At 38.9% G+C, this 16,836-nt stretch overlaps 2 protein-coding genes across 4 annotated transcripts in view; both read right to left on the bottom strand.

Moving 5' to 3' along the window:
• The window catches only part of LOC117371850 (transcriptional enhancer factor TEF-3-like), a 30,666-nt gene extending 26,623 nt beyond the window's left edge, over window positions 1-4,043 (bottom strand). The window contains exons 1-2 of the mRNA XM_033967527.2: window positions 3,991-4,043; window positions 1,239-1,495 (exon numbers count right to left, since the gene is read on the bottom strand). Of these exons, the coding sequence (XP_033823418.1) occupies window positions 1,239-1,495; window positions 3,991-4,043 (310 nt within the window). The remainder of the gene's footprint in view (window positions 1-1,238; window positions 1,496-3,990) is intronic.
• Window positions 4,044-9,548: 5,505 nt separating this feature from the next.
• Window positions 9,549-16,836, bottom strand: part of si:dkey-82f1.1 (DENN domain-containing protein 2A) — a 58,372-nt gene continuing 51,084 nt past the window's right edge. For all 3 annotated transcript variants that reach the window (XM_055222237.1, XM_055222236.1, XM_033968137.2), the window contains 10 exons: window positions 16,477-16,546; window positions 15,834-15,911; window positions 15,305-15,445; window positions 14,783-14,931; window positions 12,698-12,875; window positions 12,574-12,615; window positions 12,392-12,497; window positions 11,211-11,489; window positions 10,301-10,387; window positions 9,549-10,156 (listed from right to left, as the gene is read on the bottom strand). In XM_055222237.1, the coding sequence (XP_055078212.1) occupies window positions 10,125-10,156; window positions 10,301-10,387; window positions 11,211-11,489; window positions 12,392-12,497; window positions 12,574-12,615; window positions 12,698-12,875; window positions 14,783-14,931; window positions 15,305-15,445; window positions 15,834-15,911; window positions 16,477-16,546 (1,162 nt within the window). In that variant the 3' untranslated portion in view covers window positions 9,549-10,124. The remainder of the gene's footprint in view (window positions 10,157-10,300; window positions 10,388-11,210; window positions 11,490-12,391; window positions 12,498-12,573; window positions 12,616-12,697; window positions 12,876-14,782; window positions 14,932-15,304; window positions 15,446-15,833; window positions 15,912-16,476; window positions 16,547-16,836) is intronic.

The raw sequence follows: 16,836 nt of genomic DNA, 5'->3' as shown, positions 1-16,836 counted from the left end.
GCACTCACACACAGCCGGCCCGGGACAGGTGGCATGGCCTGTGCACACTCCTCGGGCCACCTTGGTGTTTATTTGTGCACCCCACCTCCCTCCAGCCTCCCTCCAGCCTCCCTCCAACTTCCCTCCAGCCTCCCTCCAGCCGCTCAAAGGGTAAACGTCTATTCTGGTTTAGGGTTACAGGCGAGCTGCCTTGAACCCGGACTCCCGAGCACAGATGCCATTCCAGGCGGGCCAGCGCACTCCCCAGTGCATCACCTGCCCCTGACCCCATGGGCCCGCCTCGCCCTAATACACCCGCCTCCAACCCGCCTCCACCCGCCTCCACCCGCCTCCACCCGCCTCCACCCGCCTCCACCCGCCTCCACCCGCCTCCACCTTAGCCAGAGCCCCCACCGCCTTGCATCTATTATTACAGGCTTTATAAGGATTTAAATGTTGATCACACGATGGCCATGACCTCAATGGGTGGCATGGCTAGGCTAGGCTAAGCTAGCAGTTAAAGGAGCTATCTGGCAGAGTGACAGGTGGAGGTGATGACAGGGGCTGTCTGATAGTGCTACCTCAGGCCACCCGCTTTCCACTGAGCAGATCCACTATCAAACAAAGTCCAGTCATGTGTTAGTGCACGTCTTTCAGCAGCGTGTCACGGACAACTGTCCCCTCACCTTCCTAACACCTGTTTGGCATTACACCACTGACGGATCCAATGGGAAAAGACCTACGGCTAAAGCTGCAGGATTTACACGGATTAATGAAGAAAGTGAATATACTATTCATAAATAAGTTTTCTTTGGTGTAAGCACTGGGGCAGCCTCCTGAGTCTGGGGCATTTCTATGGGAAAGATTACACTCATCATTGGTCATAGTGAGGCTGGTCTATTGTTTAAATTGTAAGGACTGTATTTTCTTTGTTTTTTCTTTTGCTCCAAATGACAACTGGACAGGAAACAGGCATGTTTTTTTGTTTGTTTGTTTTCTTTTAAACAAAACATTGGCCCATCATGCCCTTGTGTAAGTTATACATTGTATTAGAATAAGGGTTGAGTCATTCACCTTCAGTGTGCTTTTTGTCAGGCACAGAGGGACTTTACACATACTGTGGCAGCATTCTAGGTCCTCCTTATTTCTTCTGTACCCTTTTTCCACATCGGCATGCATTTCTAGGTTGTCTTATATTATAAGCTTAGCTATAGTGTATGATACTGCAGTGCTAAGGTGCAGACTGGTGCGGGGCGTACCGTACATCTTGCCCTCATCAGAGAGGATAATCTTCCTTCTACCACATGGGGGATAAATGGCCAGAGCCTCCTGAAAGCTCTGCTCTATGTCTGGGCTCCACACCCCCTCTGCATCATTCTCCAGGGGCTTGTCCAGTCCATCCACCAAATCGTCACTCCCACCCCGCGGGGAGGGAGCTGGCACCCACTCTGCAGACGTGGTGGGGCAGAGGGCAGGACCAGGAGGTAGAGTGTAGGCTTGGGGGGGAGACGCTATTCTGCTATGAAGTCACAGCTGAGTCCTAAACAAACAAAGAGGAATAAATGTCAGTATAACCTTTAAGATGAGCTGTTATTATTTATATCAAAGGACAGAATATAATTTTTACATGTGGACAAAAACTCGTGCACACTCGTGTTCAGTCAAACTTTTAATAATAAGGCAAAAAGCAAAAGTCAGGCATGACCACTAAAGACAGTGTTCTCTTTAAAGCAACACTGTGTAACTTTCTGTAGGTGGCACGTTGTCTGCATGATTGTATGTAAATACAAAGTTAAAACCATACTTAAGGACATTTTCCATGGAGATAGATATGTTTTATGTCATTATGTGGAAAAACATTTCCATAGAAACAAGCAGGTGGAGGCCCTCCAAATAAGAGTCAGGTTTCTGGAGCTGCAAGCTTGCTCACAATAAGGATGTTTTTCAGTGCAATAAAAACATCCAAAAGTGTATCCCAACATCCAACAACCTTTAATATCCTCCTCCTGTCTCATGACATCATGTGCAGGTGTTGACTCGACATAGTCCCATAGTTAATGAATATATCAAAGTAAAGTTCCCCGCTGAGGAGCCTAAAGTAGCAGATAGATGTCAGCTGCCTGTCACCTCCTGCTGCGATCACTGTAAAAAGATAAATGATCATTAGAAATCATTATCGCTGTTTATAAAAGTCTAAATATGAGACTGTAGATTAGATGGTGTAATGAAATCTGAAGTCAGGTCAATATACTGAGAGTGACATGAGGCTGGGCCGGTTCTTGGAGGGACAACAGGGAGGATTCAAGCAGGATATTAAAAGCTAGGAGGCATTTTGAATCAATGTTTCCTTAAATACATTTATAATTTAAAAAAATCTTATATTCTATTAATAATAAAGACATTACTAGTCATAAGATTTGGCTACCAAATTTAGTTTTTACATAGATGTGACTGAAAACATGATGATCTGACCAACAGTCAGTGTTTGAATGTTTGGGTTAAGTCTGGGTACAGATTCATATCCTGTTTTCTGGAGTTGTTTTGGATGGGCACGTTGCTCATATATTTGGGTGGGGTGTAAAAGGCAGTTGTTGGTTGACCCATGACATCCTCTCTGTGGACGTGAGACAGCGATGGAAGTCGGCACCGGTGAGAGATTTGAAGAAAGACTGATTACTTCCTTAACTCCATCATAATAAGCAGCCTTCTTTGTCCATTTAGGGCAAAGCAGAGGTAGCAGTGTGGTGTAATTTCATGTGAATCAGGGCCCTGTTAAGAGAAGAGGCTGTGGAACACTACAGACTGGAGCAGTGACTCAGCATTTGTCGGAAGCCTCTTCCTCTGAGGCCGCTTGTGTCAGACAGCACTTCCTGTTCACTGTCCAGCTGTTTACAGTTATTACTTGGAGGTTTAGGGACAATCAAGTGTGAAGAGGTAGACAGGAGGAAGAGGGGTTCATCCAAATGAGATTTTATTAACTGGATAGTTTCAGCTTCCTGTTTATAGGCACCATTTTGAGTACTTTTTGCTATTCAATATATATTTAATATTTTGTTTTGAATTGTTATGTTGTTGTTGTTAGTACAACTGTGCTAATCACTTTTAACACTTGGAAACTCATAGATAGGTTGTGTTTAGGGCTGTAGTCGGATGAAGAAATTTTTGGTTGACTGAATTCATGTCCTGTCAATCAATTAGTGAACTAAAAGGGGACGTGGCAAAAGCTCTCAAAACTATCACTTATCTGTGGATCTGACGTTTGTTGTAAGGCCATGCATGTGTCCAAAAATTCATGCACGTAATCCTAGCAATGTGCCAAAGTGTTTGTGAGAGCAAGGAGAACAGTTTTAAAATTTAAATGCCTACTTCCTCCTTTCACGGTAATGCTGCTTTAACCAGAAAATCATTGGCTGCTCTTCTCAATTAAGAATTTTTAGAATGTAAATGTTTTTTTCAAAAGTACTTCCTCTGCCAAGTAATGCCATGTCTCCGGGCCCGCGCTGTCCCTCATGCTCCCCCAGCGAGGCCCCTGTTCTCTGGATCCGCTCAGAGGGATAATCCCAGCTGGTGCAGTGGTCAGGACCCGCACAACCTCTCAATTTAACTGTGCACTATACGTTTAAGCAATACATTTCCAGATATATAAAAGATATAAATTAGCTAATACATCATCAAACTGATATTTTGAATGCCCACTATAAATGACTACAGCCGTTACACACTACTATAAATGCTACAATAACACACTAAGTCCACATGAAGCTGGATGACTGCATTGAAAATATATTGTTAGACTGGCTCAAATGCAACATGGTTAGTTTTTTATTTTTTATTTAAGTGGCATTCAGGCTTTCAGGAAGTGGCATGCGCCATCATTTCATGGAAATAGGCAGTTAAAACCATATGGCATGTTACTGCTTTAATATGGCTGTGTGCTTGTCTCATATACTGCATGGACTGAGCATGTTGAACTTACAATCAAGCAGGTGTATGGAGAACATGTGTACATACATGTAGAGAGCAGTGAGTGCACACACGGCACTGGGGTCTTGGTTGTACAGCATGGTTCATATCAGGAGCATTATATTTTGGATAATAATTGTGATCCTTCTGATTTTGATTATATAGAATCTGAACCTCTGGCAGATAGCAACCAGATATTCTCTTAAAACCTTTCACTTACATGGAGGTCTTAAATGCACTCCACTCCATAGACCCAAAGAAGTCCACAGGAGCTGATGACCTTGATCCAAAACTTCTACTCCTAGCTGCCCTATATTTAATTCACCCTCTATTACATATTTAATATATCAATGCAAATGTCTGATAAACCAGGATTTTGGAAAACAGCACATACTTGCCTTTACATAAGGTGGGACAAGTAAAAATGTAAATACTTCTGGCAAATGTCTAAATTACTATGTGTTGCAAATGTTTTAGAAAAGTTTGCTGCAAATCAAGTTACATTTAATTAAATGCTCCATTTTGAAGTCTTATCAATCAAGTTTCAGAAAAGAGCATAGTACTGTCACTGCAACCACAAAAGTTTTAAATGTCATCTTCACAGCCCTTGATGGCAAACAAGATTGTGTAGCTCTGTTTATTGATTTTACTCAAGCTTTTGATTGAGTAGATCATAAAATCCCCTTAAAGCACCTGGAGAATATTGGACAGAGCCCAGGCAGTAGTAGCCGGTTTAAATCTTTGTTGTTGTTTTTTTTAACTTTAGGCAAAGAAGTGCCCCAAGGCTCACTTTTGGGTCTGTTATTTTTTACTATATTTTTTTTATTTCAATGAGATTTGAATGAAATCCAAAATCCCCTCAAAAACCTTAAATTAAGATCAAATGCATATACAACTACTATATTTAAAGTATATGATTTTTTCTCCTAAAAAAATATTTTAGTAATGTAGAAGCTACAAGCTCTTTAGACACTAATTGGCACATTAAGTCCTCAACTACAAATATCTGAAAACTTATCCTTTAAAATCAGAATTATGTAACATAATTGTATTATTTTATTACAGATTGAATTACAGAAAACAAATTGTTTAAGCAACATTTCTTTCTGTACTGGATTATTGAGATATAATCTAAATGCAGACTTCAGCATCTACTTTGAAACCTTTAGATACACTCTTTCACTCAGCCTTTCGTTTCATAACAGATGATTAATTAAAAACCTTTCACTGTACACTCTGTGAAAAAGTAAAAAGTAGGTTGGGCATCACGTTCTGTCAGAAGAGAACACTTTATGAAATTGATTTATACGGGACTACTTGATAGACTGCATGAATATATCAACTTGCTTGTTGAACTTTGATACAGGAACTTTTAATAAAAGATCTCATGATTGCCTAAGACTAAAAACAGGCTGCACAAGAACTGAAATGGGAAAAAAGCTTTCGGTTATTTTGCTTCCCAAAAATGGAATGCATAACAAGAACATGCAAAACTGTATAGATTAGTGTAACACATGCAATTTAATAATCTGGTGATAAACATACATTTTAATGTTTTAAATGGACCTATATTGTTGTTTGTTTTGTTTGTTTTTGCTTGTATTTTTCTGTATTTTAACATGGCACTTATGAAAAGGAGAGTCTGAATAGTCTCATTGGGCTGTCCGTGTATAAATAAAGATAAATGAAAAAAGTTATAGTGGTGTGAGCAGAGGAGGAATGACTGCTATGTGGGATGTGCAGAACTAACGCATGTCTTCGGGCAACACACACACATCAAGCTTGTTCAGCAAACTCTATGTACACAATGTTACCTGTTCTATAACTACTTCAACTACTCATAAAGTGATGACACATGTAAGAACATGAACAATGGAACTGCACAGATACAATACACAGGAAGTTACTGTGATAAGAATCAACCCTTTGAAAGAAGAGTAATGTAACTTTAAAAATTCAGAATTATTCTACCATCAGGGAGTGTACACTTTGTGGTTATATCAGGCCCGGAAATGTAAAAAAAAAGAGACTACCGGTACTCTTTGTGCAAAAAAACTATATATATTGAGAAGTACTAGTAAACAGCATCTTCATAAGTGAAAAAGTAGATCTCTCTCAAAGCTAACTCACTCCATGTGTCTTCTTCTGTGCTCCTGCCCTTATAAATGTATTAAAATAATTAGTTAACTAATTAAACATTTAGTTGACAAAGACACATCAACTAAAGACACACAGCCCAAGTGGGAATGTTGGGAATTGTATAGTAATTTCACACTGGATACTTAAATCTCAACACAAAGACACATTGGATTGACATAACACAATATTGTTTAAATACCGTTATCAGGAAACACCCCAAAATACTGAGATCTTCATTTTTGTCCATATCGCCTACCTCTAAGTTAAAATATTTACATTAGAGTCATCATTTCAGGATTACATTGAAGCTGCACAGCCTTGAAAAGCAAAGACCTATGCAAGTGGTTCCCCTGTCAGAGCCTGCAGAGGCAGAGGGGGCTTTGACAGGTGCTTTACCCCCCACACGTCGCCCCGTCCTGCCGCACCATCCACCTGTTACCGCTGTCGAAACACTGCTCTGTGCTCCCTGTGGGGCTCCAAACACATACAGTCACTACTAAAATCAACCAAAGACCGTCTTTTGTTTGAAAACTTAAACTGGTCCAAAATATGCCCGCACACTCCATACACCATGTTCACAAGTATACAAGGAAAACACTAATATGTAATACCTAATGTGATGCACTTGACTCAGGCATGAAAGATTTGTAAAGAGAAGGTGTTAAGGTAGAACCCGCCGGCTCAATCAGATTTGTTTCACTGAATCAGTAGACTTTAATTATCATTAATTAATTGCTGCTATTTTAATAATTACAACACTGAATGATTGATATGATTATGATATGATTTGTAGTTGTAAAATTGTTATTCTGCTGCTTATGAGATTTTTTCATTTTGAAAATATGAAATAAAATACATACTGTATTTAAATAAAGTTTTTTGCACAAAACTGTATTTGCCTTCTGGGACCAAACTGAATTCAAAGTCACTTACTTTTGCATAGAATAAACTTTTTTTAGGTTGCGAACAGTTACTTCTTCCTGACAGGCCACTTTCGCTGCAGACAGAGCAACATACGTGTTTTTAATTCTAGTACTGTAATGTTACTATGTGTGTTCCTTCTAATGCACAAAAATTTGCTATTTTGCTATCTCATAATGATAAGACTGTTACACTACATATATTTTATTTTGTGTCTATATTGTAGGCTATGCCTTTTCTCAGTTGATGGGTATTTTCTACCACATAAAAAAGTACATTCCATATTTTAACCTACTTTTCCAACAGCACTTAACAGATGTTAACAATTCTAAGGCTCGAGCATGTAAGAAGGGATAATAAACCTGTATTACACACAATACAACAATACACAGAAGCGAGTAGTTTTTAAACTTTTCACACCTGCAATATTGCTTTCCAAATAACACCACTAAACCAAGTCAAAGACAGAAAAATAGGCCTAAAACTGAACTCAATCATGACTATTCTGAATACTACACAGTAATTATTAGAAATACACTGTAAGTCTACTGCCAGATGGAATTAAACCGCACGTGTTTCATAGAAATACCTTCAATGAACTGTGCGTCTGTGCGTAAAGTTTGCCATGCGCGCGCACTTGTTGATTGCTTCAAACTGCCAAGAGTTTGGATTAATCAGGAGAGTTAATAAATGAAATGTCCACGTTACACTTTAGCCAGTCTGACGCTAATGTTTGACCACAACACCATGACGTGATTGGTTTCCCTTTTCCAAAGAAAAAAACACAATAAAAACCCGGCACAGGAAGTCTAACCAAACCGCTCTCACCGCTCAAACAATTAAAGAAAAAATGTCGGAATTTGAGTGGAGAAATGCGAGATATTTGAGGAATGTTATCGCAGGCAGAGAGTTACAGTGATTGATAAAGCCAACGACGCGTCCACATGTAAATAAACACTTAAGAAATCTGATAAAAACCCTTTACAATCAAGACATGAAGCCAGTAAAATAAGTAATTTTTAACAACGCCTTCTCAGATCTTACCTGTTGTTGTTTAGTGGGAATGCTGCAGGCAGGCAGGTGGAATCATTTCTCAATTTAAAGTTTTCAAAAGTTGCACTGAATACTTGAGTTGCCTTTGTTTGTATTGTGCTGTCTGCCTCGTCTCCTTCCTGATGCCGTTTGTTTGAAGCGAGAGGAGGGCAGGAATTTCAGGAATTAGCCGTGGTATGACATGAAGCCTGGAAAAAGCCAGAGAAAAAGACCCAAGACACAGAAGGGGAGGGAGCAGGGCAGGTCTGACCGGTCAGCGTCATGACGTAGACGGGGGGAGACGGGGGTGAGCACGAGGAGGGCTGTGCTGCTCGCCTCCATAAGGGGCCAGAGCGGTCAGAGCGAGGGAGCCACACTGGAACACTATCACTGCTGTGGGGATAAGGAGGCTCCACCACATGACCCGGGATTATGATAGAGCCGTGCACCTCCTCTCAGATTTCCATGTTTGTCTTTGGAGTAACTCAAACTAGTGCTGATTTGTACATAGACCCAAACAGTACCAGATACTCCTTTACCCAAGACATACGGTTCTGCAGTACATATACATCGACAGCTACTAATGTAACTACTGTACCATTATTGCAATTATCATAACGTTTGTGAATGCTCCGAAAGTAAAACAGACAAATGTTATGAATGTATTTAATAAACCTTACGTTTTAAATAAATGTAGTTCTCTGACCCGTATGGAGGGTTTTTCCATCTCTGGAAAGTATCCTAGTCAATGCAAGTTTGTAAAATGTGTATTTTTTACAATTTGTGATAACCAAGAGAAGTATAAGAAAGTAACACTATAGATATAAAATACACTCCATTATATATGTTGTAAACCATAAGAGCATTAATCTACTCTGATAGACCTCAAGTGGAAACATATACCTTATATATCAACTAAAAAGTGTCTTAAAAACAGCACAACAGTGGCTCTCTTTTCTGCTGTTGCACAAGTCCACTGACCCGAGAACAATTGTCTTAAAAGGGACTGACCTTTGGACCCCTGAGACTCAAAGAGCCAGTATTACATTAACTGAGCTACAGAGCCCCCTGGTGAACATCGCTGGTATTAAATCTCATACTGACAACATTGTACTAGTAGTTTCCATGGCCCTAAACTGACATACATAATAACTGAACTCTCACTGTTATTGTCTGTTACCCTTCAAACTCAAACTGTGCAGCAAGAAGTATTCACTAAAGATAACAAAGGAGGAACTTTAAAGATGCACGTTGAAATATTTCTTGCTTTGCCAATTATATTTAACAATATGGCTGGCATTAACTTTATATTTTGTGTTTATCTGTAAACTGGATTTCCACAGATCTGAACAGTAACTCTGTCTCGTGGCATCTGCTTGTCTCTATGACGATAGATAAGTTTAATGCAATACAACAAAATACAGATACATCATAGTCAGACAACAATATTATGTATGAATCAAAATAACCAATTAGCAACATTTGTGAATATGCAGACTCACACAACAAATCCATCAGTTTCCAATTACTTTATTTATAAACTTAATTGCAATCCTGATCAAATCTAAGAACGGTTGCTTTTACAAATACACGGGCTGCATTATCTAAGACACGTTATTTTAAACTCAAGTGAGCTGTATTCACATATGTAACAGTGGTATACAAATCCGACAACCAAAGTGGTCTACAAACAACTAGACTTTGTTAAATAAAGCCTATTACAAGCTGTGGGAGGGTTTTCTTGCACTTAAAAAAGATTATTCTGTCTAAAAAGAATATAAATTAACTTAAGCCTCCCATTGAAGAAGTTGTGATACTATTTTATGAAATAAAAAAAAATATAAAAAAAAGTTAAGTTGGAATGTATTAGACACTATAAACAGGCATATCTTCTTCACAGGTTTAAAAAGCACGCAAATAATAATGTATTCTAAAACATGAACTGGTCACTTATTTTGAGACTGTTAGGCGAAATTCACTTTTAAGTTCACTTCTGGTATAGCAACATGATTCTATGGACACGTTTTCCCCATTTAAATGTTGTCATTATTTACATTTTATCTTGCTTTTTGAAGAACTTTTGCTGAGGCTTACTTCTTTGACAGGAACTTCATCTTGTTTCCTAAAAAGTGATAAGACAAGGAACATATCAGGATTGTCAAGTTTAACCTATACACATTCTATTTATGTCACCCCTAATCAGAGTAATAACATCTTGTAACTAATCTTAAATACATGAAACAGAATGAATGACAAAAAAACTCACCGAGGCCTTTTAGAAATTTGTTGACTCCTCGCTGTTCACTTCCAGGCAGAGAGTCCAGATACTCTTGTGCTCTCACCTCAAACAGACCTGGGCATAAGAAGTTGTGCTCAAAATAAGATTAGTTTTTGTGATTGTTGACACAAAGTGTCAGGTTACAACATTAAAAACTCACATTTTCAAATCTGCCCAGTTTTTATCCTGAAAATTTTAGACTGAAGGACTTAAAATACAATTGGGGAAAATAAAGGTATAATAAAGAGATATAGATTTACAGGGTATGAATATGATAACACAAGAATCAAACTGTTTATTGCTTCAACTTTCATGAAATTTGTTTATTTAATATGACTGTGCAGATGGGATAGTTGTCTGTCCCTAATGTCTCTATTAGGGCTTTGTGTTCAGTGAATACTCTGGACAATTATGATTTGAATCGCTTTTAATCAAAGTCAGAGCAGGGACTACTAGTCTAGAAATAGGCAAAGCTCTTTACATGTTCTTTCTTGTATCCTGTTATTTAAGGATATTGTAAACTGCTTTCAGTTATATTTGTCAAAAGTTTAATTGCACAGTAACTCTGTTTTACAAGTAAATAAGAAAGTCAGAAGTGAACTTGTTTTATAATAATCATGATTTTGCAATTTTTCTAAATCTCAGTGATTAAAAACACAATTAATCAAATCAATCTGATTAATTGTCCAGCTCTAGTCTCTGGTCTATCTTCTCCAAAGATTCAACAATAATAAAAAGTAAATTTATTAGGCATGGTTTTAGGCACTCAAGGACTTAAACTATTTATACTTTTTTCTATAGACATATTATGCTTTTTTTCTGTGATATTTAGTAATAATCTACAACACATGTATATCATAATTCTACATAAAAAAAAGCAAAGTATTGATTTCTTTACCTTTGAGTCCTTGGCGTCGCAGCTCCCTCTCCTGGATGAAGCCGGTAAACATCTGTGTCTCCATGAACACCTCAAGGAAACGCCTCAGACTCTTGGAGGTCACAGCTTTCCGGAAGGGCTCACGTTGGAAAGTGGAGGAGGAAGGAGAGGGGGAGGAGGGGGAGGAAACGGACTCATCCTCACGCTCCATCCCGCCCATGAACAGAGAGTAGTGTCCCACAATCTCCACAAAGAAACGCACAAAGGCCTCGGATACTACTGTACTCAGGGAGCTGGAGTCTGAAAGGGAATAATGAAAGCAGATCAGAACAAATGGAACAACTAGCGCACCAGAAAAAAAAAGAAAAAAAACTAAATAAAAAATATAATCAATTTATTAAATTATTTTCATAAAATCCTTTATTAATTTATTTATCAACTATTCTTTTAAAGTTCATTTAACATGGCATGTAGAGTCCTCCTTAGTGAGGTGCACAAGCAGCTCACCTAATAAAGCCATAGTGTATAATTATAACCACTCACACACACAGACCAGAGGGCCTTTAGGAGATCCCACAGATTCTGTTTTTACTTTTGAAAAACTGCCAAATCTGAAGCTCATTCCCAATTCAGACACTGACAGAGACAGGAGCATTTACTCAGTAGGATAAAGCCCTTGTTTGAATGCACACTGGAGGATGGTGCCAAACTCTTTGAGGAGCCCTTCGACCTGGAGGCTATGCTCAGAGGCCTGATACCATCAGGGGGCACTCCAGAGCTGCCTCCTGAAGAGAGCATGCAAGAGTGTGCTGCTCCCATCATCAGGCCACCTTTCCCCCCCGAGGAGAGCCTAAAGGTTCAGGAGCTCCGAAAACAGCTGGCCACTGTGAAAGCTCAACTGAATGAGCAAGACTGGTTGAATAAGTCCCAACAACTGAGACTGAAAACCCATGAGAGGCTAATCAACCAAAAAGCTTTTTGAGCGTTCATTTTTATGTAACAAATAAACTAATCTAATCTTTCATCTAAAAATGTGCAGTCATCATGATTATCATGTAGGGGGAAAACTGGAGTGCCTATAGAATCTCCACTCATATATGGAAAAAACAAACTAACTCTGCAAAGAAAGATCGATTAAGATCAAGGAGTTGAACCTTTCTAAAAAAAGCGTGGAGTTAGCCATGTAGACACCCATACTGTACCATTAGAGAGGTCTCCTTTATCACAGGCTAACTCTTTCCTCTTGTCCAGCACATGTTCAAGTGCAGCCTGCAGCTTATGTGGAAGAATGGAGTCCTCATCATCCAACTAACAAAAAACAAAAAAACAAATACACACTTAACAATTAACCAAGAGTAATTTGGCATTGTTTTTGCACACCTACCTGTCGTAAGAAGCGACTGTTGCCAAGATCAACCACCAAGACCTGAGTGAAAAATAAACACAATTGAAATTATGTTACAAAAACTAAAACACAATTGTATTTGAAAGAGTTAACAACAGCTTACCTCTTCAATGGGGAGGTCTTTGAGTCGGGGCAGTGAGCTGGAGAGAAGTCCCACTATAAAAGGGGTAGGGGTGCAGACGATGTCCAGCATGGACGGGGGCAGGACGGGGATGTACGTGTGCTGCCAGGTGAAAGGGTACAGAAGGGCCACAACTGCATGACAGCACTGGGATAATGTGCTATGGGAACAAAAAGCAAAGCACATATTAGTACACTACAAAGTAGTAGCAGTAGTTAAAGTAGTGAAGTAGCAGTGGGTAAAGAAATATTGTTGTAACTCAAAATGATTGTTCTCAAGTAGAAGAGGTATCACAACTGCAATCCCACAGTCAAGTCAAAACTACTGCTACTGTACTGTGATCATAGTTAATTGCTATCATTACAGCTACTACTGTAACACATAATTGGGATAAATTGTGTAGAATGTACTGGGTCATTGTTAACTAGCAGGTCATTGTATGCCACATCAAGCTCAATTTTCAGCAAGGTTAATTTCAGTTACCTAAAAATCTGATATTTTGCAGAATATGAATAGAATATGAATTTATTTTGTCACATTTTTATCCACTTCTGTTTCAAACTTAACACACAAGATGGCGCTGAATCTGCACATGTTGTTCTTATCCTGTCGAGAACATGTTGTGAAGAGATGACTCCAGCACAATCCCCTGTCTCTGAGGAATGTTGAAACGCATCTTTAAGGGGTGTGTGATGTAACACATATTAAGCCATAAAACAGCAGCCCTCCGCGACCCCACGCAGTAAACTTAATGTCTTCAGCATGTACATCTGGCCAAGCTTAATTCATTTGAGGGAAAAAAATAAAAGACGGTTTCCGCTTATTGTAAAAATGTGCAACTCACGATGTTCACCCACACAAATGCCACAGGTGGGTCATAATGAGTTACATCTTGTCTGTTACATTTAAAGGAGCAATCATGTAATATAAAAATGTACATTTCTGCAACACTTTTTATTAGAGTAAGAGATTATCTGTTCACACTGCTCACTCTGTATCTTAAAATGCATACCATAGTTTGTTTGATCATACCTCAGATACTAAATCTATTCAGTTTGTTCAGTAGTATGCGCTTTTGTCCTTATTTAGATTTAATATATTGAACTTTGAAATGGTAATATACTGGTCCAAAAGGCTACAGTTATGACCCGGTCAACCCGGGGCAAAAAAGTTTTAAATGACCACAAGTATGTACAGAGCAGTAGGTGTAATCAGAACTTTTTTGAGCAGTCAAGCCTCAAATTCAGGACAATAATGAGAGAATGCCATTACAAAACCTTGTTAAAAAGTTGATTTTACATAAGATGTCCTCTTTAACATAATCCAAGATACCTAAATGATTAAGTGAGTGCTTTGTTTACTTTGAAATTATAATAAATACAACTGCAAACGTATATTTAAAAGCATACACATAGAGAGAAATTATAACATCTCTGAAAGTATGTTCTCAGTGATGCTTTGAATCGTGATTGCCACTTAAGCATATTAGTTGGTTACTCACACACCTCTTTCAAGTAGTTCAGCACATAAAAGTACTTCTAATCTATCTTAATCTCAAGAAATGTTTAACTAATTTGACGCTAGTTTAAGTTTCAGACTTCCCTAAAGAATGTGGGTGTTGTGACATCAGCACACACGTGTAGTTGGTAACTTGTCTCTTTGGCGGCCATGACAATTTTCCATAGTAGAAGATTGTTCCCCAGGCGACTGTATAAAACAACAGCTTTCCTTCCCCTCTCACTCCTCTGTCTCATTATGTCAACTTGACATCCCCCTGTCATTTTCACTCCAGCTAGAAATTCTTGCTCTAATCCAGAGGTACTCAAGTTTACACCAGGTGCCATTCCATAAATTATTGCCCCACTCATTATCACTTTAGAAGAGTAAAATGTGTTTAATCCTGGCAGCCAAACCAACAACAACCAACAAAAATAAGTATTATCTGGATTAACCTAAACATAACCAAGGTTCCAAACAAAGAGGCCTTATTACTAAACTAGGATTAAACAAATCTTATTGGGGAGTAGAGTATTGCTTTCATTGAAAACTATGTATAGTATTTCTAACCTGAGTTTGTCAGCGGTGAAGATGACCCTGCGCTCCAGCAGCAGAGAGGCAAACACTTTGAGGAGGAGCCGTAGACTCAAAGAGGAAAACAGACATTCAAAATCCACGTGCTCCAGGCGGGAATCAGACGGCCTGCACAGTTCTATCACCTGGAACAGAGCGTACATAGGTAAAACAGGTGCACATGACACACGGGATTTGAAGAAAACAAAATGCAGGTCTATACATCTACATCTGCTATTATGGTGAAGGTTAAAGACAACTTTAGTGTCCCAGCAGGGAACTTCATTCTCTACATTTGACCAATCCTTCAGTGTCACTGGAGTGACCTGTCAGGAGCAGTGGGCGGCCTCATTCATTCAAGTTCCATCGGACCAGACCCTTCACTAGATTTAGAGCCTGGGGCTTCTTTAAGAGTACCAAATGGAGGATTAGCCTCTAAGCATGTTTTATGTTGATGGCAAAACCGGAGCACTGTGGTCAGAGAGTACTATCCACCTGACCACCACTATGAGCACTCACTTCTGTCCCAGAACCAGGGAGGAAGTTCTTGACGGTGATGGTCCGTCCTGGAGCAGGGAAGGGGGCCTCCATTATGCCCCTCATGAAGGGCTGGACCAGGGCAGGAGAGATGGCTCGCCTCTTCTCCACCTCATCCAAAATCTAAAGAAACACATGCATTCCTTCATTTTGGCTTACCCCTGTTTATGTGTCCATAATAAAACATCTGCCTACAAGCATTCATTTGCGAGTACGATTTTTGAGGGTAGCATATACATTTGTCAAGGATTGGGAAAAATGTTCTCAGCATGTACACAGGTCAAGATGCTCATAACTGGGATCTTATTACAGAGTGTCTTTTCCACTGCAGTAACCACACCAGCCTCACATGTTCTGCTGAGCGGGAGCCAGGCCTAGTAAAATCTATGGGAAAAGTGCCTCTATAGGGTGGGTGTGCTCCGTGTGGGTCCAGAGCTGTACTTATGTCTTTGTATGGGAAAACGTATGAGAAGAATTATGGATACATTCTTGATTTCTCCTTCTTATTTACCTTAGAGAAGAGGTCGAAGCACCCCAGGCGGCTGACAATGCAGTAGACCTCAGGGAGCCTCCGGCCTTTACCACTGGGCTGTGAACAACCAAAGGAAAATAGCACAGATTCAAAACAGGGATGTCACAAGACTTGGCTCACCCAAAGGCAGATCTGAGGTGAAGCATATGGAACAGACTGTACTCTGACTATACAATGTCTTGCATTATTGAAACTTTTGGACACCTTAGGCTTGCTATTTAAAGTAGCAGTACTTAAAATAATGTAAAACAAGTCAAAGTAATTCTGCCACAGCTTCTGTGCTTAAAAATGCCATTGTCGCAGAGCCTGAACTTGAGTGAAGCAGTTAAAACAATGCTTAAAACAACAGCTGAAATCCTAATAAATATAATTGTATGGAAGGCTGAATTTGTAAGTTAAAATGTAAAAAAAAAATAAATAAATAAAAAAAAATAATAATAATAATAAAATAAAAAAAAAATATATATATATATATATATATATATATATATATATATATATATATATATATATATATATATATATATATATATATATGAAATTGCTAATTAATAACCCTTTTAATTTCATCTTTTAATCTAGAAAATACAAAAATACTAGGTAACATTATCTTAATACATACCAGTAGTCTACGGCAGTAACCAAACCTCCGACTTCCATCTTCACCAGTCAGCACAAATGAGAACGTCTCACTGGGTTAAAACAAAAAAAAAGAAAAATCTATATTTAGATACTTAAACATTTGGCTACAATACTTACTAGGCATGTGAACTTTAAAAACATTGAGGAGCTACATCGTTAACAATATAACGATGTAGAGAGTGTGGAAGCGAGTGTTTTGAGATGTGGAGAGTGAGATGGACAACAACATGGACTTTATTTTGTTTATTTTTCCATCATGGCTTTGTAGTGGACCCTCAGGACAGGTTTATTCTGCACACATCCAAACAAAAGGCTTTGAGCTGCTCCTCACAGGTACTCA

This window comes from Periophthalmus magnuspinnatus, chromosome 6, assembly GCF_009829125.3.
Source record: "Periophthalmus magnuspinnatus isolate fPerMag1 chromosome 6, fPerMag1.2.pri, whole genome shotgun sequence".
Classification (NCBI taxonomy): Eukaryota; Metazoa; Chordata; class Actinopteri; order Gobiiformes; family Gobiidae; genus Periophthalmus; species Periophthalmus magnuspinnatus.
The sequence above is the reverse complement of the archived record's forward strand: the minus strand, read 5'-3'. Positions and strand labels throughout refer to the sequence as shown.